Source organism: Rhineura floridana, chromosome 3 (assembly GCF_030035675.1).
Source record: "Rhineura floridana isolate rRhiFlo1 chromosome 3, rRhiFlo1.hap2, whole genome shotgun sequence".
NCBI classification, from domain to species: domain Eukaryota; kingdom Metazoa; phylum Chordata; class Lepidosauria; order Squamata; family Rhineuridae; genus Rhineura; species Rhineura floridana.
In genome coordinates this window covers 107,510,610-107,533,712 of record NC_084482.1, presented here as the reverse complement: position 1 = coordinate 107,533,712, position 23,103 = coordinate 107,510,610, and the positions used below count along the sequence as shown (strand labels likewise).

The following is a 23,103-nucleotide window of genomic DNA, read 5'->3' as shown; positions in this document are numbered from 1 at the left end:
GAGGAAGAAGTGCGTTGAATCAAAATTGCTTTGTATACAGAGAGGGAAATACTCTGTTTTTAGGAGCATTTTCCCCTCTGCAAAGACTTCAAAGGGTCTCTCTGTGATGCCCACAGCTAATGTCAGACTAATTTCTATTAGGGAAACACATAATATGATTTGGTATTCTTGTTTTAAATTTGGTTCTGAGACTCTTTTAAATAAAATATTCAGATAACCTAGGGACAATTGTATACTCCTTAGGAGAGTGGCTTAGGGGCCATTAGATGTAGCCAAAGTGGTGTTCTGCCAATGGTGAGGGAGGCCTGCTAGCATGATAGTAGGCCTTTTGCCTCCAAGTGTGGCAGAAAGCATTCACTCTCTGCCGGTGCTGGGGGACAAAATTGGGCATGTCGACAGTAGCTTTTGATCCACAGAATCCTTAGCCCCCTTGTTCCACTGATATGTTCCCGAAGTATCCCAGTCCTGGAGATGGTATAATTAATTCCTTTGACTGTTTTGTATGTGAAATTGTTGTAATTGTTTTGCTGTTGATGTTTTCATTCTTAAATTGCTTCAAGATATCTTATAGAAAGCAATTCATGAATGGAAGTAAATAAATTGTGGTCAGTAGGAGGGGAGAATAGGAAAATCTACTCCCCATCTCCTGCCCTCACTGCATCAAGCCAAGCAGGGCATAGGAAGTGCCGGTAACTTCCTCATGGATTCTTCTCCCCCCCCCCCAACTTCCATGGACTGCTGTGTTAAATACTCACAAAATTTAGGGTACTCAAATGCTTCTGTATGTTTTTCAGATTAACAGCTGAGGTACTGATCGAGTTCTGCTCTTCTTCAATGAGGAACTACAGGCTGATCTTCTGCCATAACCTTAAGCAACCATAAATGACAAAAGGATGCTTGGTCAGTAAAGGTAGCTGGCATAGAAAATATTTTGTAAACATAGGTGTTTAAGCGCTCTGAGGTAGGTTTTTCTCAACTTTTTTTCTTTTACAAAATTATTATTTGAGGGTATGGTGATCCAACAGGGCTGTGGAGTCTGTACGCCAAACCTTCGACTCCAACTCCGACTCCTCTATTTTTCTACTGTCCGACTCCGACTCCACCCAAAATTGCTTCTTGTCAATTAAAATTTATTTGGAAGTCAGAGTCGGTACATTTCTACTGACTCTGACTCCACCCAAAATTGCTCCCGACTCTGACTCCACCCAAAATTGCTCCCGACTCCACGACTCCGACTCCACAGCCCTGTGATCCAAAACTATTTTTTCTCAGTTGTATTATTCCTACAAAACAGGAGCACAATTGAAGGCATTTTACAATAATTTGGTAATATACATTATGAATTGCAAGCATGGGTAGCCTGAACCCCTTTTTTCTAATTCTGGTGACTGGAATGTAAAATTGATGTAAACTCTCCTACACTTAGAAAAAGTGCTTAAGCCACAGTATTTTTAGATTTTCTTTTAACTTTAAGATATTAGAGATATTTAACAATGCAGTTTATTGTAAAAATAGGGGATTTTAGTAAAGATCGTTCTTCATAGTACTGAGGTATATCTATTCTAGAGCTGTAGATCCTAGTCTGTTGAATCTCGGTCTTCAGAATTGTGCTCATTGAAGATTTGGAAGTGGATTTGAGGCTCACAAGGTTGCATCATGCCCTCCTTGCATTTCTTTCCTGTTTCTCTACAACATAAACTAGAGCAATCCCACATTTTGAATGTGGCATTTCCTTGACTCTATTGGATAGGCCCTGTTTTATTAGGTGTTCTAACTTGCTGGGTCAGGACAACCCCACATTTGGGTAGATATAGGATCTTTCTGGATCAGTTAAATTATACAGGGAAAGATTGCCAGAGACAGGCAGTGTGTCAGCCCATGTCCTGCTTCCCGAACACTCCATAGTTATAATCCAGATGATCATTAACTTGGTCCATAGTGTGCTTTAGATTGTGAAGGACTGAAAATATTGGTGGTGTAACTAGTTAAGGACTACAACACTGACCTACCTCTTATAATAAAAGCTGGAAGGTCATACACCCAGAGCAGCTATTAGGAGCTGGGTCATTTAATTGTTGTGGGAACATAGCTTCTCTTATACTTGGGGCAGAACCCAACATTGCATGAGCAGGCCACTCAGTCAACAGTACTTCACTTTCCTCTCTGTTCACCCGCATGCCTCCAGAATCTGATCTCAAGGTTTCCCCAATCCCCTGGAGCAAATTCTGAGGGTCTGTGGAGTGCTGCAACTGAGAGGAGAGGAAAGTGAAGTCCCATTGCAAGAGTGAAAGTCTGTTCCATTCACACGCAGGCAACATTGGATTCAACTCTAGCTAGTATCCATAAAGTGCTGTTTGTTTTGAAATGCTAGAATGTTGTATTTAAAATTACATTCTGACCATTTGATGCTTAAACAATGTAACAACACTTTAACTTGGATCTTGAGAAGCACCAGTGGAAGGGGGTTGGCAAAGGGAACCTTTTCCACATCCTCTGCTTTGCAATCCTCCAAGCCTCTTGTACTTCTCACAGAAGGTGCCACTGCCAGGTTTTTGGTGATTACCCAAAGGCTCTGTTGTAAAATTAGGCAGCAAGATGCAAAGCCAAAACAAGAAGCCAAATGTTGCATCATAATCCTGTCAACATCTAGAAAGCAGTTAAGATTTTTATGTATGGAAGTATCATAGAAACAGTGCTGTTCATTTGTAGCTCACTTTTACTTAATTTCAAATACTGAATATTTTAGAGCAGGTAGTAATATTTTCATAATATAGGGCAAGTTCACACATGTAATTTCACATTACTTGATGAAAGATTTGCAGCTGAATGTGTGAACTGACTCCTTTGAAAATCTTTATGCTTGAGGCGATAGACTCTCATCTGGTGTTGAACTGTGATGGCTTATTCATATATACAAACTGCCACTTTGAAGATTCTTTCATCACATGATGAATATTATCATAAATAATAAAGTTACCAAAATATTTTTGTAATATATGACTTAAGAAATACAACAGTTAAGATTATTTGGATTAAGCCATTCAAAGTTATCTTGAGACATGGAGAGAACTCTTCAGGGCTCCATCTTTATTTCTATTGAGATTATTAGTCCAATCAATGGCCTGCTTCACATGTCACATAAAATCATAGTAAAAATAAGCTATAGTTTAATGTGAGCAAGTCGACTGCTGCTGGATGCTATTGAAATAGCAAGTATTTTGCTTTTTTCCTGCTCTTACTGCTACTGCGAAACAAGCAGTGATCCGGTGTATTGTGTCATCTGAACCAGGGCTCATGGTTTGTTTCTCTCCAAACATATTATAAACGGGAAGGCAAGGTTGTTGGTTTGCTGCTCATAGTTTGTTTGGGTGAAAGAAACCACAAGCTTGGGTTTGGATGACATGGTAAGCTGTACTGTGGCTTGTTACTTGGCAGGGCGGCAGAAGCAAGGGAAGAGCAAAGCACCCATGATTTCAGCAGTATGCACAACCATGTTGCTTGCTCACTTTAAACCATAATTTATTTAACTGTGGTTTAATGTGATGTGCAAACCTGGACAATGTTTTCCACAGTCTCTTCAACCATTCTTGTTTAGGGGTAAAACCCATTTTCCAATGTCTAGTGTAATCTAATGTGGCAGTAACCAATAAATACAGTATAGGTTCATACAGTTGGCACATCAATATTCTTGGGCTTTTAACAGAGCCACTGCATGTGCTTAAATTTGCTTATTTGCAATAATAAGTTATTAGTTTTGGAGGAGTTGGGCATAATTGTGATTATTCTTATTCAGTTTTCTCACATTCTAGGCTTACAGTAAATTCTTATTTTTTAAAAGGAAGATCTTTAATGTGGGATCTGATTTCTAATTAACATTTATTCATCAATTGATGAATGTTTATGTGAATCAGTATATATTAAAAGAGTTGAATCTGACCATTTTATTTTATAGAAAGACAGCTTTGATACTGGGCTGCATAAAGATATGAGGAAGAGCTCCTCCCCTTCTTTGAGTAACTGCAACTCTGTTCTCACTAACAAAATATTTGGAATTCCACTTGATGAACTCCAGCGGGAAGGACAGCCAGGCAGTGAAGTTCCATTCATAGTCCGCCATGTTGTGGACTATATTGAGGAACATGGTATGTGTTTTCATTCTGTGTCTTTACTACAAACTTAAAGTCTGGAAATATCAAATTTTTCACTTGTAATCTTGTCTTGAGTTTATGAATGTTGATTTCTCTCATTATGCTTTGTGAAAGTGAATGGTAACTTATCCTGTCCTGCAGCTCTGCTTTGGTTCCAAAAAAATACATTCTTACTAACATTAAAAGAGTACTTTTAGGGTGATGGCTGGAGTAATATCTCTTAATCTGTTTTTGTATGCAGTTGCATTCATAGGTCATATGAGAAATGAGTTAAAGATGAAGCACTGTAAAGACAATGGTGTGTTAATCTAGTTTCCCAGGTTCTGTCTGAAAATTGGCCTGTCTTCATATAGAAGTTGTTCATATCTGTAAATAAGGTGCGACAGCACAGTCAGAAGTATGTGGAACTTTATGGTATTCTGAAAGTGAATAATCAGCTAAATAGGGAGGTAGTAGCTATATCAGAGATTGTATATTATACAGTGACGAGAGTGGCTGTATACTATAGCCAGCATGGATTTTTCACATTCTGCAATGTTAAATTGAAAATACCCCCATACCATTCTGATGCTTTCCATAAGCTCATTTCAGAATAAAACCTTACAAAATTTATAGTCCTGAACTCAAAACGCTTGCTTAACAACCCTCTAAATTTTCATGGCGATATGCAAAAGAGTCAGAGAGAATCGAGAGTTCAAAGTCTAAAAAGAGAGAAAAAAACCCTAGATCCCTTTTGGACTTTTTTCTGTCAGTTCTCATAATCTGTTGGAATTTATTAAAATCAGCCATCTTCACAGAGTACCTGTAATCCTATTACTGACCTTGCCCATACTCTGACCTTCATCTTCTGCAGTTTAAAAGTTAAAAAAAGCCTTGCTGATTTTGCATTGATTGAACTGAATGATAGTGTTGGAGATGCTCAGTAAGAACCAACTGTCAGTGTTCTAAAAGCCAGACTCACAGCTGTTTATTTATTATTTATTTATTACATTTATACCCCGCCTTTCTTTTCATGATAGAAACCCAAGGCAGCTTACTTATGGTTCCCAGGTGGTCCCCCATCCAGGCACTGACCAGACCCGACTCTGCTTAGCTTCAGCAGGGTGCTGGCTTCATGTGTCTTCAGACCATAGCCTGTTGGGTTTGGCTAATTGGGTCCACACCCACACCAGACTTTGATTTCACTTGAGACAGTCATGGCTTCCCTCAGAGAATCCTGGGAAGTGTAGTTTGTGAAGGGTGCTGAGAGGAGATTCCTGTTCCACTGAGAGAGCTCCAGTGGCCAGACTGGTTTAACAGTCAGCCGCTCTGATTGAAGGTCTGTGAGGGGACCAGGGCATCTCCTAGCAACTCTCAGCCCCCTTCACTAACTACACTTTCCAGGACTCTGGGGGATGCCACGACTCTCCAAAGTGAAATCAAGGCCTGGTGTGGATGTGGCCAGGGACAGCTTTGCTTTAAATTTGTGTGGAAGGCTACATGTGCCTGCTGTAGAATAAAAAGGTGGGGGAAACCCTGAAAAGAATGATACTGTTCACAATGCTTTCTTTGTGGAAATGAAAGGGGCCTCCCCTCCTTCTACCCTCCCTGCTCTTCCCCGAGGTCAGACCCGGGTTCAAATCCCCACACAGCCATGAAGCTCACTGGGTCACCTTGGGCCACTCACTGCCTCTCGGCCTCAGACCACCTCTGAATACCGTTTACCATGAAAACCCTATTCAAAGGGTCGCCATAAGTTGGGATCGATTTGAAGGCAGTCCATTTCCATTTTCAAACACGATTGCACAGACATAAATCCCATTGAACTCAAAAGGTTTGCAAATGATCGTACCCACCCTCCCTTCTCCTCCCTCCTATCTCCTCCATCTTGCCCCTTCCCTCCCCCTCCCCTTCCTCCTCCCAATGGTCAGTTTTACCTATCTTAAGCATGATTACACAGGAGTAAATACCATTGAACTCTATAAGCATGCAAAAGCTGCCCTCCCCTCCCCCTTCCTTTGCCCCCCTCCAATCAGCTCCCTCCCCTCCCCCCCCCGGTCAGTTTTTCCTATCCCAACCATGATTGCATAGGAGTAAATCCCATTGAACTCAATAAGCATGCCAATGATGAGACTTGCCTTTCCTTTCCTTTCCTTCCCCTCTCCTCTTCCCCTCTCCTCTCCCTACTTCCTCCTCCCCTGCCCACTCCAGCCCTCCCTCTCGGTCAGTTTTACCTATTCTTTCTAAGCATGATTGCATAGGAGTAAATCCCACAGAACTGTCCTCCTGCCTGCTCCCATCCCCCTCCTCCCCTCCTCCCTTCCTCTCTTCCTCCTCCCTTCCTCTCTTCCTCCTCCCTTCCTCTCTTCCTCCTCCCTTCCCCATCCCCTGTGGTCAGTTTCACCTATCCTAAGCATGATTGCAGGGGAGTAAATCCTACTGGTTTGAATTGATCATGCAAATGATCAATTCATTCTCAGCAAACTTGCACAGGATCCCATTTCTTACCTCCCAGATTAAAAAGCAGAGAAATTCACTAATAGGCAAAAAACCTTGTGGTTTAAGAACATAAAGAAACCAGCAAACATACAAAAATATAATTCTCCATCTTTGAAGATGGCAGGTGTTGCCACCACTCCCCATACGCTCAAACGCACATGTTACCAAATTCTTCCAAGCTACACAGGAAATGGATTGGACTGTGAAAGATCAACACAAATTGTGTTTGATTTTGACAAATTTGTAGGGCAGTACAATATCTCAGCTGCCCAATTTCCCTGCTTTTTAAAGTTTGATAGAAATATCTGTAGGCTATAGGTACGTTCTTTAAACCGCAAGTTTTTTTGCCTGAGTGAATCAGTAGTATAATTGTAGGAGCACTATATTATTTTTAAAGAAAAATTTGAATGTCTGTGTTCCCTCTTTCTCAAAGGATCAAAATATATAGTGCTTTAAGAATTACACCTTTAGTTTTAAAATAAGCAGGAGTACTGAACTTTTTATTTTCATTCTAACTTAAGGAGGTCTAGAGCAAGAAGGACTTTTTCAAGTCAATGGGAATGCAGAAGCAGTGGAGTGGCTTCGGCAAAGATATGATAATGGAGAAGAGGTGGATTTGGTTAAAGAAGCGGATGTACCTTCAGCTATTAGCCTTCTTAGATTTTTTCTTCAAGCACTTCCAGAACCAGTTATTCCTGGCACTCTGCGTATGCATTTGATACAACTTTCTCAAGGTATTGGAATACTTTTATTAAGGGTTAAATAGCTCCGAGAAATAATTTAAAATGGCTATGGGTTTTCTTTTCTATGAAACCCCATGCTTGTTTGAAGATGATTGTCCAAACCAGATGGAGTTCCCAAACTTTGAAGGCAGATACGGTCAGGAAACAATACCAGCTCACCACCATTCACTTGTTCCACTTCTGGGTCCACCAATTATCCATGTCTGAACAGAACATTTGCTAGGGCCTAAAGTATAATCGAACATTCAGTGCCCTGAATCATATCATAGAATCATGGAATAATAGAGTTGGAAGAGGCCTATAAGGCCATCGAGTCCAACCCCCTGCTTGATGCAAGAATCCAAATTAAAGCACACCTGACAGATGGCTGTCTAGCTGCCTCTTGAATGCCTCCAATGTTGGAGAGCCCACCAGCTCCCTAAGTAATTGATTCCATTGTCACACCACTCTAACAGTTAGGAAGTTTTTCTTTATGTTCAGCTGAAATCATTCTTCCTGTAAGTTGAGCCCCTTATTCCGTGTCCTTCACTCTGAGATGATCGGGAAGAGCTCATGTCCCTCCTCTATGTGACAGCCTTTCAAGTACTTGAAGAGTGCTATCATATCTCCCTTCAATTTTCTCTTCTCAAGGTTAAACATGCCCAGTTCTTTCAGTCTCTCTTCATAGGGCTTTGTTTCCAGTCCCCTGATCATTCTTGTTGCCCTCCTCTTAACCTGTTCCAGTTTATCTGCATCCTTCTTAAATGCGGTGTCCAGAACTGTACACAATATTCAAGATGAGGCCCAACCAGTGCAAAATAGAGGGAAACCAATATTTACGTGATTTGGAAACTATACTTCTATTAATGCGGCCTAAAATAGCATTTGCGTTTTTCGCAGCCGCATCTCACTGTTGTCTTATATTCAGCTTGTGAGCAACAAGAGTTCCAAGATCCATGTTGCATGTAGTGCTGCTTAGTCACGTATCCTCCATTTTATAACTCTGTATTTGGTTTCTTTTTCCTAAGTGTAGACCTTTGCATTTATCCCTGTTAAATTTCATTCTGCTGGTCTCAGCCTATCAAGATTACTTTGAATTTTGTTTCTGTCTTCCAAGGTATTAGCTATCCCGATTTTATATCATCTGCAAATTTGATGAGCATTCCCTGCACCTCCTCATCCAAGTCATTAATAAAAATGTTGAAGAGTACAGGCCCCAGGACTCAGCCCTGTGGTACCCCGCTCATTACCGCCATCCAGTTTGAGAAGGAACCCTTGATAAATACTCCTTGAGTACAATTCTGTAGCCAACTGGATCCGCCTGATAGTTGTTCCATCCAGCCCACATTTAGCTGGCTTGCTAATCAGAATATCATGGAGCACTTTGTCAGAAGCTTTGCTGAAGTGGAGATTTATTATGTCCACAGCATTTCACAGTCTACCAGGGAGGCTACCTGATCAAAAAATGAGATAAGAATAGTCTGGCAGGATTTGTTCTTGATAAATCCATGTTGGATTCTAGTAATCACTGGATTGTTTTCAAGGTGCTTACAGATTGACCGCTTTATAATCTGCTCCAGAATTTTCCCAGGGATTGATGTCAGGCTGACTGGCCTGTAGTTACCAGGTTCCTCCTTTTTGGCCTTTTTTGAAGATAGGGACAACATTAGCTCTCCTCCAGTCATCCAGCACTTCACCCATCTGCCACAATTTCAGAAAGATAATAGAAAGTGGTTCAGAGAGTTCTTCAGCCAATTCTTTTAATACTCTAGGATGCATTTCATTGGGCCTTGGAGATTTGAACTTGTTCAAAGTAATTAGGCATTCCTTGACCATTTGTCTATAATCTTAAATTGCAATCCTCCCCCTTCAACTTCATGTTTCCCAGAAGGGTCATAGACCCTCTTTTGTGGGAAGACTGAGCCACAGTAGGAATTGAGCACTTCTTCCTTTTGTCATTTGCTGTCATTTTGCCATCCTCATTGAGTAGCTGTACCACCATTTCTTTTCTGTCTTTTACTGTGGATGTACCTCAAGAAAGCTTTTGTTGCTTTTGACATCTCTTGCCAACCTCAGCTCATTCTCAGTTTTAGCCTTCCTGATGCCATCCCTGCAATTCCATGCTACCTGTCTGTACTCTTCCTTTGTGTCCTGGCCTTCCTTCCACTTCCTGTATGCGTCCTTTTATTTTCAGGTCATCTCTAAACTTTCTGTGATGCCACCATGGCTTCTGCTGCTGTCTTCCCCCCTTTTTTTGTTGGAATTGTTTGCCATTGTGTCCTTAGAACTTTGTTTTTTAGAAACTCCCACCCATCTTGGGCTCCTTTTCTCATTAGTGTTGCTTGCCATGGAACCTATCATTGTTCTGAGTTTATTAAAATGGGCTTTCTTGAAATCCAGGGTATGGATATGGCTACCCTAAGCTTTTGCTTCCTTAAAATAAAAAACTCTATAACATGTTCACTTTCCCCCCAGAGTTCCTGTAACTGCCACGTCATCCACTAAGTCATCTCTGCTGATTAGAATCAACTCAAGTATAACTGGTCTGCTACTTTCTTCCTCCGCGTTGTGCAGGAGAAAGTTATCTTCAACACAAGCCAGGAATTTCTTGGAGAGGTTGTGTTTGGTGGAATTTGTCTCCCAACAGATATCAGAGTAATTGAAGTCCCCCATTACTGGCAATTTCCTTTTCCAAAGTTTCATCCTCATCTTCTCCTTGATTGGGTGGTCGGTAGTAGACACCAATCGCCATGTTCCTTTTATTCCTTGTCCCATTTATTTTAATCCATATACTCTTGGTGGGCCTACCAAGCTCATTCTCCTGTATTACTGTGCAACATATATATTTTTAACTTTCAAAGTGACTCCATCTCCCTTTCTATTTCTCCTGTTCTTTTTGAACAAGTTATATTCTTCAGTTGCTGTACTCCAATCATGGGAGTCATCCTACCAAGGTTCAATAATACCTGTTGAGTTGTATTTACTCTCCTGTATTAAGGGTTCAAGTTCATCCAGTTTGTTCCCCATACTCTAGGCAGCATACAGACATTGAAGACCATGTGATTTACAGTGTGACTTCCTTCCTACATTTTTATGAAGACTATTATCGAGCCCCATTAGAACCATTCTCTCAGTTCCTGTTATTGTGTATAAGCATTCATCAGTTGTTACCTCCAAGTTTACATCTCCCTCCCCCTTAGGATTCAGTTTAAAGTTTTCCTGATGTTTTCCATGCTGTGGCCAAACACATTCTACTCAGTCCTTTTGAGGTGCAACCCGTTATTTGCCAGTAGTCCATCTTCTAGGAAGTATAGCTTGTGGTCCCAGAATCCAAATCTCTCACACCAGCACCATCTTCATAGTCAGTCATTTCCCCCTTTCTACTCCTCTTCTTAGTACTGGAAGGATGTATGAGAAAACTATCTGGGCCCCAAAGTCCTTGAGTTTCCTTCATGGAGCTTCAAAGTCTGATGTGATTTCTTTGTAGCTCCACTTGGCAGTATCATTCATTCCCACATGAATGAGAAGAAAGCGATATGTGTAAGTGGGCTTTATGAGTGATGGCAACCCTTCAGTCACATCTCCTCCAGCGAGATAACATACCTGGCGAGTCCATGAGTGGTCATGGCATATTTGGGTTTCAGTAGGGGAATCTCCCAGTATTGCTACTTTTTTTGTTGTTTGTTTATTTTATTTAAAATATTTCTATCCCACTCTTCTGTCCTATAATAGGGCACTCAGGGGGGCTTACAAAAATAAAGTCAAGCACGTACAAAATAAAATTGTAAACAACAGAATAACAGAAACATTAAAATAAATTAAAATACTTAAAATACATAAAATACAATACACACACACACAGGGAGTGGGACTAAAGGGCACTTCCTCTTTCAACAAGCCTTTTAGTCTGTGTTAGAATTGCTTAATATGTTTTTTAATAATGTTTTTAACCCTTTTTTAAAGTTTTTTAAAAAATGTTTTTAACACTGTTTTGTTTGAATGTATTTTAAGATCTGTTTTTATGATGTTTTAAAGTGTTTTTAGCACTTTGTTTGCTGCCCTGGGCTCCTGCTGGGAGGAAGGGCAGGATACAAATTAAATAATACATAAATATATAAGGGTAAAATGTAACGTAGAAGACATCAAATCAGTGTCAGGCTCTGCCTTCAGTCCCTCCCAAAGGCTCTCCAGAACAAGATGGTTTTCAGAAGTCTCCGGATAACCATCACGGAGGGAGCAGAGCGGACCTCTCAGGGTAGGGTATTCCAGAGCGTGGGGGCCACAGCTGAAAAAGCTCTCCTGTGTGCCTGTCAATCTAACATCTTTCACTCCAGGCATGCAGAGGAGACCACAGGCAGATTATCTTAAATCCTGGGCAGGTACATATGGGTGTAAGCGGTCCCTCAGGTACATTGGTCCAAGGCCGTTTAGGGCTTTAAAGGTCAGAACCAGCACTTTGAATTTGGCCCGGAAGCACATTGGGAGCCAGTGGAGTCGATAAAGCACAGGGGTGATATGCTCCCTGCGCCATGCTGCAGTTAACCTTCTGTCTGCTGCATTTTGAACCAACTGTAATTTCTGAACCATTTTCAAAGGCAGCCCCGCATAGAGTGTGTTACAGTAATCAAGCCTCGATGTCACCAGTGCATGTGTCACTGTGGCCAAGTCAACTGCCTCCAGGAACGGATGCAGCTGGTAGACCACTTTGAGTTGGCCAAAAGCACTCCTGGCTACTGCAGCCACCTGATATTCAAGCAGCAGGGCAGGATCCAGGAGGACTCCCAAACTGCAGACCTGCTCCTTCAAGGGGAGTGCAACCCCATCCAGAACAGGTTGCAACCCCATCCCTGGTGCAGTTTGTCCCTTGGCCAGCAGTACTTCCATCTTGTCTGGATTAAGTTTCAGTTTGTTAGCCCGCATCCAGCCCTTCACAGTCTCCAGGCACTGGTTTAGGATGAGCACTCCCTCCCTGCAATCAGGTGATAGGGAGAGATAGAGCTGAGTGTCATCAGCATATTGTTGTGGAGCATGGTTTCATTGCCTCTACTTAACTGAGCTTCAGCCTGTTGCTCGCTGTCGCATGGGGTCTCCTGAATTTCTTCCTCTGCAGGCTGTCCTCCAATCTCATCCTCAAGTGCTTGAAAGCGGTTCCATAGTTCCTCTGGTGAAGGCTGTCTTCGACCTCTTTTTTCACCCTTTTCCACAGAGTTTCCTCCTCTTCATTGTTCCTCTCCACAATACTCTCCTCTTCTGCTGCAACATGCTGTTTTGCTTCCACCTTCTGTACTTTTCTTTGCTGTTGCTGTTCCAGTGTTCTGTCTAAGAACTCTTGGTCATATCTTATTCCGTTCAGTGTGGGCACCCACAGCTCCAGGCCTCTCTATTTTTCTTCCAATGGTGTCACTAGCTTGCATTTGTTGCATGTGTATGCCATGTTGTTCTCAGGCAAGAAAACAGACATTGCACACACCTTTGCAGATCACCACCACTGCAGTGTTCTTTCCATCCGTAGTCTCTCTTACCTTTTGTTTTTTTCTTTCCGCTTGTATTGGAATGGCCTGTGCTTTGTCCTGTCCTCCTTCAGGATAAACAGAAGAGTCCCACTGGTATGTGGTGTGTGCTACAAGAATTTTTTTTCATGGACCTCGCCACTGAACTCCACTGCTATACTTGCTAGCTCTCCTTGTTCAGTCACTCTCTGAGAGCTGGCTCGCTTTTATATCCTCCAGACTAGCTGAAACAGCTCTGCTCTGCTCAGTTAGGAGTCAAACAGAATGAACTTCCCAGCACACACAGCCGCTGCAAGTTGCACTCAGCAGTTATCAGGCTACGCCTTTTCAGTCAACAGCTATCAGGACAAACCTCTTCCACTCAAGCTGCTGTTGAGCCCTTCAGCCTTTCCACCTACCCTACTGAGTACACAGTGACTCAAAACAGCTAAGCACACAATCAGAACACACTCGCCTCTTTGCCTTCGTCTCTTCCTCCCTACACTTCCACTGCCAAACTGCTGTTTGCTGGCTCCGTTCACTCATACTCTGAGAGCTGGCTTGCTTGTATATAGTTTATTACTGGGTTTTATGCAGGTTAATAACCATGTAATTTTAGTGTGTGTGTGTGTGTGTGTGTGTTTGATTTAAATTCACTAGATATACAGAATGTTATGGCCACATGAATTCCTGCATTGATAAGGGGGTTGAACCTGATGGCCTTATAGATCCTTTCTAACTTTACTATTCTATGATTCTATGTATACGACTGGCAGGTCTAGGGAAAATACGGGAATGTTCGGTGGGTGGGGTTAGTACTTCCTGCTCTCCCTTAGCATATAGTGTTTGTGTTCATTCAGACTGGGAATTTGACATTTATACAAAATGTAATTGCAGAATTCACCATGGATTTATTTATAGGCTGATATGGGATGCTATCTCTAAAACTAGTAATGTTAGGCACAGTTTTCAGTGGCTTTTCTTCCTTGATATGGTGTAGGAATTTGGGAACAGTGGTTATCTTAAAAGCTGAACTTTTCTTCTTTGAGATAATTCATGTCAAGATAACTAAATTCAGGTCATGTGAAAAACATTGTTGCATTTCTTTCACTGCTGCTCTAATGAGGTGTCAGTCTGTTCCACGGATGGGTTCCTGGTTGCTCATCTGTTGTGCCCACCGCCCTGCGTGTGCTGTTGTTTAATGCCAGATTGGTTACGCAATAAGACCACACTCATCCATGACTTGATCATGAATGAGGGTGCCTATTTGGTGTGCATTACTGAGACCTGAGTGGGTGACTTGGGAGGAGTTGACCTGACCTGACCCAGCTTTGCCCACCTTGATACTTGGTGCAACACCAGCACAGTCTTCAGAGACAGAGGTGGGGAGGGGTTGCCGTGGTTTACAGAACTTCCATCTCTGTCACCAGGAAACCACTCTGACTTAGAGCTGTCTGTGAGGGCCTGCGACTGGTGTTGAACCAAGCAGACAGTAAACTGGGATTGCTGCTGGTGTACCATCCACCCTGCTGCCCAGCAGCTTCTCTGACTCTGATGGCAGAGGCCGTCTCAGCTGTGGTATTGGAGGAGCCCATAACAATAGTCCTGGGTGATTTCAGTGTCCATGCTGAGACTGCCTCTAGTATTCCAGCTTGGGACTTCATGGCCTCCATGATGACTATGGGACTGTCTTAAGTTCTCACGGTTCCAACAGATAGGGCAGGGCACACCCTTGATTTGGCTTTTGCTCCAGATGGAGGAAAGGGTGGTCTGGAGATGGGGTGGTGGTAGATGTCACCCTATGGTCGTGGTCAGACCACTTCCTGGTGAAGTTTAGACTTATGGCTCCAATCTTCCCCTGTAGGGGTGGTGGACAGATTAAGATGGTCTGTCCCTGATTAATGGGATCCACTGGATTCCTGAACGCCCTGGGGGAGTTTCCAATAGATAGAGCAGGTGATGGTGTTGAAGTCCTTGTTATGCTGTGGAATAACGAGGCACGTCGAGCTCTTAACACTGTTGCCCCTGAGCACCCTCTCTGGCATTGTGGAGCCCAGATTGCACCTTGGTACACCAGCGAACTAAGAATAATGAAACATCTAGAGTGCAAGTGGCAAAAGACGTTTTATGAGGCTGATCGGGCACAAGTAAAATATCATATACACGTCTACTGTGTGGTGGTGAGGGTGGTGAAGAAGGCCCAGTTCTCTCATGGATGACAGAAGTATCCAAGTACCGTATATTCCGGCGTATAAGACGACTGGGCGTATAAGACGACCCCCAACTTTTGACCCTGATCCCCGTTTAAAAAGCCAGCGTCCCTCTCCCCTTTCTTCCCTGCGTGGCCAGCGCCCCCTCGCCCCATAGCCTGCACCGACCTGTGGGCAGGGATGCGCTGCGCCCCGGCGCGGCCTTTGCCCCCCAAGAAGTGGACGTCGCTGAGCACCTCGTTGTTGAAGAGGAAGGCGAAGCGCTCCTGCACCGTTGGCTTTGTCGCCTGCCAGTTGTAGGCCGGCTCCTATGGCGCCAGCGGGCCGGAGGCGGCGGCCGCAGGGGCAGCTGTCGGCAGCGGGTTCCCGCCTCCGCCGCCTCCTGCTGCTGCTGCTGCCACCGCCCGGTGGTTGTGCGTCAGTGGAGGCAGCAAAAGCGGCCCGCCGTTGGCCGCCCGAGGAGGAGCAGCCGTGGCCGCCGCGGCCCCCTCGCTCGCCTGAGCAGCCGCGGGCGGAGGAGCAGCAGCAGCGGCGGGAGGCGGCGCAGGCGAGGCCGCCACGGAGGAGAAGGACGCGGGGAGGCTGCTGCTGTTGCTGCTCCCCACCCCGGCCGCCATTTTGCGAGGAGGAGGAGGCGGAGGAGGCCGCGCAGGGCGCCGCCTTCGCCGCAGTGGAGGAGGCGGAGATGGCGGGGACAGAGGAGCAATGGGGATTCCCCTCAGGGGAGGGGATGCCGGGCCAGGCTGCGAGCAGGAGAAATATTCCGGCGTATAAGACGACTGGGCGTATAAGACGACCCCCAACTTTTGAGAGGATTTTTTTGGGTTAAAAAGTCGTCTTATACGCCGGAATATACGGTAGGTAGTGTAGCTCCTCCTACAGTTAAGAGACAGGAAACACTTCTGCTAACACTTTGCCCCTCTCCTCTTGTTGAGGCTCAGTTTGTTTCCTGTCTCAGCTCCAAGTACATCCTATTGGTGATCTCTATCTCCTTACTGAGTTCTTGTCTATATTTATATGTGTTTCTTACGCCCTTATACCTCTTGTCTATATTTATCTTCGTTTGTCTCTCTATATTTACCTCCATTTGTCTTTTAAAAAAACAACAACCTTTCTTTTATCTGTACTCCCGTAAATTACTGATGGAAAGAAATAAGATGGAGAAAAGCAAAATGTAGTCTACAAAGAAAAGGCATTTTAAAAGGCTTGGGCAGCGCTCGGTGGTAGCTGCCATCAATGCCCAGCTGCTTCATGCACAGCTGCTTCTGCCACTTTGCAGCAGGCGCCAAATCTGGGTCCTGCTAATCCCGGTGAGGGAACTTCATCTGGATCTAGCTTGTGGCTTGTAAGAAATTGCCAGGGCTTGAATGTATCCCTGGTCGGTGAGTCCACAGAGGTGATCCAAAGATCTGAGGGGTTGAGGCAAGCATTGGCGCCCAAAGCAGCAGTGCCTGCCATTTTGGAGAGGAGTGGGATGGCCTTGACCACCATTTTGCCTGCCCTTTTGAGTCATAGTGGAGCAGCCGCAACCGCCATTTTACCCGCCTTTTCTGAAGCAGCTGTGACCGCCATTTCGCCTGCCATTTCTGCACACAGCAGAGCAGTAGCTTATGCTCATCCATGCATTTCTGCCCTGACAATGCATGGCATCCACGTTCTCCAGATCCTCCGTATCTGTTGCCAAGTATGGCTAGGGAGCAAGAGTCGCTGTCCTTGGATGAGGAAGGGATGGTATTGCCACACAGTCAGTCTGGCCATGTAATGGATCAACAGGCTGCCCCTCCCATCTCAACCCTTTCAATAGCATAACAACAGCCACAACAGGTCCTGTTGCCTAATCTCTTTTTGCTTGAGGTGCTCCAACAACTTAAAGATGCCATGATTGGGGATCTAGCAACTGAGTTGGCTAAGGGAGGGCCAGCAAAATGAATTCTAACTCCTTCTCAGGGTGATAGGGGAACAGATTCCCCATTGTCAAAGAGGCGCATAGGGGTAGAGCACCAAGAAATGTTGTCTTCTCCCAATCCCTTTAGAACCTCTAGAGGGCAAGGCTCTCTTACAATGTCTAGACAACAACTGCAGGCTGGGTATGATACTCAGTCTGAGCCTAACAATCAGGATGGCATAGAGGAAGGAGAATGGAGTGATGGCTTGGGAGTGGATGAGTTAATTTCATCTAGGCTATTTGTAGAGGTATGTTATCCTCCTTTATTTTGCAAAGTAGTAGCTGAATTTAACTTCAATGCAGCAACAGCAGGAACCACCTTGCAAAAGTGCCCTGCTTCTGCCTGTTCCAAAAATGTTAAGTAAGTATATTCCATTACCAGCTCCCTTTAAGGAAATAATGAAGTCAGAGTGGGATTCACCACTTCAGTGTAAAAAGGGTATTAACTATGCAAATAAGTTCTAGGTTTTAGATGCTGATATCATGGAGCAACTTAAAACTCCAGCAGTGGATGGTCCTGTTTCGGCCCTACTTTCCCATGCCCTTCTCCCCCAGGATGGAGACGCACAGCTGAGAGACCCCAATCTATGCAGGTCAGATTTGGCCGTCAAGTGTTATCAAGATGTGGATGCCCTGTCAATACATGCCTCCATGCCAGGCTTTGTTTTTGCTAGTGCAGCCCTGCTGTGGGTGGAGATCTGTTGGACAATCCTAATCAGGATCCTGCTAGAGTCTGGAAGACTCTGCTAAAAGGTATCAAAGTCCCTAACGTTGATAGCAGATGCTACTATGGACTCTGCCAATTTTCATGCAGAGCTATGGTGGTAGCAGTGGTTGCCTGCAGACACCTATGGGTTATCCACTGGGATGTGGATGCTTCATGCTCTGATTTGGCTTTGGTTCCTTTTTTTGGATCTAAGTTATTAGCTGATGTGGCACTAAAAGATGTCTTAGTGGAATCGAAGGATAAGAAGAAGATGCCCTCATAGAAGCAAGAGGATAAATGTTTCTACAGGCGCCCATCCACACCCTACCAGTCCACATCCTACCCGTCCTTTTGTAGGTCCAGATCCACAGGAAGTGGTGATTATTTCAGAAGTGGCCATCCCTCATGCAGTCGACCAAGATTCCAGCATAAAGTGTCGTCAGCATATTGTTGTGGGAGACTTTCCTCTTCTCCCAGGCATTTTAGCATGTATTTTTAAATTGTTTTTTTAAAAAGTGTTTTTAAATTTGTTTATTTGTTTTTAATATTTTTAATTGTTGTAAACCGCCCAGAGAGCTTCGATTATGGGGTGGTATACAAATATAATAAATAATAATAATAAACTCCAACAAGTCTCTTATGCCTGACATCCATCCAATCAGGGACACCAGCATCAGCACCAGTTCTGACTCAGTTGCATTGCCACCGGTGGGGGGAAGACTAAGCAGGTTTTTCCACCGGTGGCAGGACACTACTCAGGACAAGTGGGTACTGAAGGTAGTCAAGGAGGGGTACAAGATAGAAATGATGGAGTACTTGCTCACCAGGTTTCTTCCTTCTCTCATCTCCAAATCCATTGCAAAACAACAAGCTTCAGAAGAATTGTTCTCAGGGCTTTACTCAGTCATCATCTTGTTGGGGAAGAAGGACGGAACCTGGCGTGTGGTCTACAAATGGGCCTGCATCCCAATATATTAAAGAGGCAAGCATCGAACTTATCCTCGATTGTGAAAGTACCAGATTCTGAGTCTCTTGGTTCCCATCCAATGCGAAAAAGATTTCTCAACCCTTGCCCTTCTTGGCTTATAAAAGTTTGCTGAGGGGGTATGACTGAGTGGATCCAGGGTGTGGTCAGTGCATTTTTCTGAGAAACAGTGATCCCAGCCGCCTTGAAAGGGGCGATGATCCGACAACTGAGAAAGCCCACTCTGGACCCATTGGTTTGTGACAACTATCACCTGGTCGCAAATACTTCCTTTTTAGGGAAGGTGATTTGAGAGGGTTGTGGCTCAGCAATTACAAGTACTCGTGGATGAATCAGATTATCTTGACCCATTCCAATCTGCATTCAGGCCCAGTTATGGGACTGAATCAGCCTGGGTATCTCTGATGGATGACCTTTATTGGGAGAAGGATAAGGGGAGTGCAACCCTGTTATTCTTACTTGATATCTTGGCCGCTTTTGATATTATTGACCATGGTTTCTTTCTAAACATCTTGGAGAGATGGATATCGGAGGCATTGTTTTAAACTGCTTCCAATCCTATCTCCAGGGTCATATTCAGCGAATAGCATTGGGTGGTTGTCTTTTGGACCGTTGGCAGTTGTGCTGTGGGGTGCTGCAGGGTACCATCTTGTCCCCAGTGCTATATAACATCTATATGAAGCCCTTGAGCAGTCATCAGGGGTTTGGGGTGACGTGTCAGCAGTATGCTGATGATACCCAGCTCTATTTCTCTGTAACATCTGAATTGGGGAGGCCGTGCAAGCCCTGGACCGGTGCCTGGAATCAGTGGTGACGTGAATGAGGACCAATAAACTGAGTCTGAATCATAGCAAGACAGAGGTGCTGTGGGTTGGTGGTTCCTGAGTTTGGATAGTTGGTCAGTTGCCTGCTTTGGATGGGGTTGTACTCCCTCTGAAAGGGCAGGTTCGTAGTCTGGGGGTGTTCCTGGATCCATCTTTGTTGCTAGAGGCCTAGGTGACCTCAGTGGCTAGGAGTGCCTCCACTGGTAAGACAGCTGCGTCCATTTCTGGACTGGGATAGCCTGACCATTGTTGTACATGCACTGTTAACCTGTAGGCTGGATTACTGTAATGCGGTCTAAGTGGGACTGCACTTGAGGTTGGTCCGGAAGTTGCAGCTGGTGCCCCGCTGCTGAAAGAATTGCATTGGCTGCCCAATAGCTTCCAGGCCAAGTTCAAGGTTCTAGTTTTGGTGTACAAAGCCCTGCACGGGTTGGGACCTGGATAACCTGAAAGATCATCTTATCCCTTATATACCCAGTCGATCACTGCACTCTGCAGGTGAAGGCCTCCTGCACATACCATCTTATCAGGAGGTCCGTTCTGCACAACATAGGAAGCATAGTTAGTGTTGTGGCACTGACACTTTGGAATTCCCTCCCCTTAAATATTAGGCAAGCGCCATCTCTGTTATCTTTGGTGCTTATTAAAGACCTTCCTCTTTCAACAAGCTGTGTAAGTAGATGCCTTATCCCAGTCGGCGTCTGTGCTGGAATTGCTTTTTAAGATGTTTTTAAAGTTGTTTTTATGATATTTTGTTCTAACATTTTTAAAGATGTTTTGTTTTAATATGTTTTAAAGTGTTTTGTTTTTTAGATGTTTTAAAGTGCTTTTTTGTTTGTTCTCCTGGGCTCCTTCTGGGAGGAAGGGTGGGATATAAATTGAATGAATGTATGCATGAATGAATGAATGAACACTTGAGTACTATAGGGCTTCAAAGAAATGTATATTGTATTTTTGTATTTGTGTTTTTTGTAAGCCACCTTGAGGGCCTTTGGCAAACTTACCTTTTGTAAATTGTATTGTTTTATTGATGTAAATAAATAAATAATAATAATAGAAAAACTTACACAAAATGTGAAGTTTGCAAATGCTAGAAAACAAAAGGACACATCCGTCACAGAATAGTGCAGTTTTACGTCTTGTACTAATGAGGCAGATAGTAATATCAAGGTTAAAAAGAATGGAGTGCTTTACTACCTCAATCCCCTAACATTGGCTGGGGTATAAATACACCCTATGGCAAAATTGAATGCAATTCTGGGGCATTTTATGGCCTCGTTAGTTTTTGTGTCCAAAAGGAAAAGGTAAGTGGTAACTGGCTGAAATTTGGGGACGTAGTATGGGTGACAACTTGTGACAATGTCTTAGAAAGACTATCCTATAGGTCTCCTAAAGTGTAAATTACACAGTGAGAACTGCTTCTGGGGTAGGTTTTTACCCCACAAAACTTCTGGTGGCTGTACAGTTTTGTGTCAGCTGTAGCTTTTGAACTGAAGGGAGGCCTGTATGCTGTGCATTACAGAAGTCCAAATGTCTGTGCAATTTTTTTTCCTTTTAACTTAATGTGGCCTAGGAATATGGCTGAAATTGCTTGGCTGTTGCTTTATACATTAAAACTTTGTTACTTGAAAATTTGGTTTAGTTGTGGAGAAAACATCATATCCTCCTAATGTTTTTAAAGCTGACATTATATGCTTCTAGTACATTTCCTTTAAAAGAAAAGTGTAGTTTATTAGTCCAAATTATCTACTTCTGCTGGTTATAGTGTCCTGGTTATAACTGACAGCTTTGTATAATGTGTTTTTGTTTGTTGTCAGCTGGCTGTGAAGCTTGTTGTTGGGCAGATAAGTGGAATATACATTTTCATTAAAAAAATTAAATTACTAAATTATAGTAACAACTTGAAAAGTAAATTTTGTATATGGAATGGTTGAAACTTGGGGGGGGGTGATGGGGAATTTAAAACGTTATGTGCGTATCTGAACAGAATAAATCTTTTTTCCAAGACTGTTGTATGCATTCATTTAATAGCCACTATAGTAGTATTTGTCAAAGATCCAATTCACACACAATGCTAAGCCAAACAATGACACAAACTTGTGGGCTTCCTGAGAGAAGATTGTGGCTGCTTTGCTGCTCCTCTGGTCCTGCTGCTGCTGTGAGCTAAGCCATGGTTTGGCCAAGCATTATGTCTGAACTCAGGTTCATGGTTTATCTTCCCCAGACAAATCACAAGTGGTATGATATAGGAAGAACCTCAGCTATAACTTGTGGTTTTTCTTGAGTGAGATGAACCATGAGCCTGAATTTGAACATATTGCTATGCCCCAAACCATGGCTTACTCACAGCAGCAGTAGACCTGGAAGTGGAACAAAGCCGCAACAGTCTTCTCTCCAAGAACCCACTTGTCTTCTCATTCCTAAATCATGGTTTGTCTTAGTGTTATGTGTGAACTGGGTCAAAGAATACTACTGGAATTTCACAAAGAATAAGTGCATGGATGTATAAGGGCTTGCTGGAATATCAGATGGACTGAGAAGACAAAAAGTAAGGGGGAAAGTGTTTTTAATATGAAATTTGTAAGTGCTGAATACTGTTCAGGTTAGGAAACAAACAAAACTAAACTGAGAATTTTCTTTTTTTTTTTTACAATAATTTTTATTCAAATTTTCATAAAACAGAGAAAACAAAATCATAAAACATTCAAAGACAAAAAACAAAACAAAACAAAAATGATTAAACAAAAAAAATAAAATGTTGACTTCCCATTTGTCACATATCAAATCAGTTATAGGTCTACAATATATAACAATCCTGTCTCTTAAATCATATTATAAAATCACTTTCCTCCAGTAGTTATCTTAATTAATCATCAAATCTCATAAACATTACTTTATTCTTTCCACAAAAAGTCAAAGAGAGGTTTCAATTCTTTAAGAAATATATCTATCAATTTTTCTCCAAATAAACATGTCAATTAATCCATCTCGTTAATAATTATAATAATCTTATTGTCATAACCATAGTCCAAATAAACATTTCGATTAATCCATCTCATCAGAATCTGTTAGGTCCAATAATTTCAATAGCCATTATTCCATTATCCCTATTAGTTCCATCTTCCATCTTCAATAGTCCTGTTAAGTCCAGTAATTTCAGTGTCCAATCTTCCATTATCAGTATTCCATAATAATCTTGCTGTTGTAACCATAGTCATATAATAAGAGTCTGATGGGAATTTCCTCTATCCCAAATATTTTCTTGCCATCCATTCTGAATAAGTTGCTGAAATACTGTTGTAAAGTCATATCTGTGTTCTTCTTTTTTACAAAATGCACTGGCTCATCTCTTAAGAGTTTTTCCATTGTCACATGGCTGCAGTTAATTCCATAGATTTTCTCTATATCAAGCTCCATCACATCATTCCAGTCCAGAAGATTACCCAAGCCATTGATAACTTTATCTCTAATATCTTCATTAATTTCTTCAGAGATAACGTTAAATTCCAAACAGTAGATTTTATTTCTAAAATCCATAAACTCCAGATCTTTTTCCAATTCCACATTTGTTCCAATCTCCAGGGCTTGTATCTTCC

At 42.9% G+C, this 23,103-nt stretch overlaps 1 protein-coding gene across 4 annotated transcripts in view; it reads left to right on the top strand.

Moving 5' to 3' along the window:
* FAM13B (family with sequence similarity 13 member B) overlaps nt 1–23,103 on the top strand; it is a 99,844-nt gene that overhangs the window by 10,534 nt on the left and 66,207 nt on the right. For all 4 annotated transcript variants that reach the window (XM_061617241.1, XM_061617238.1, XM_061617240.1 and 1 more), the window contains exons 2-4: nt 795–961; nt 3,953–4,142; nt 7,148–7,360. In XM_061617241.1, the coding sequence (XP_061473225.1) occupies nt 3,986–4,142; nt 7,148–7,360 (370 nt within the window). In that variant the 5' untranslated portion in view covers nt 795–961; nt 3,953–3,985. The remainder of the gene's footprint in view (nt 1–794; nt 962–3,952; nt 4,143–7,147; nt 7,361–23,103) is intronic.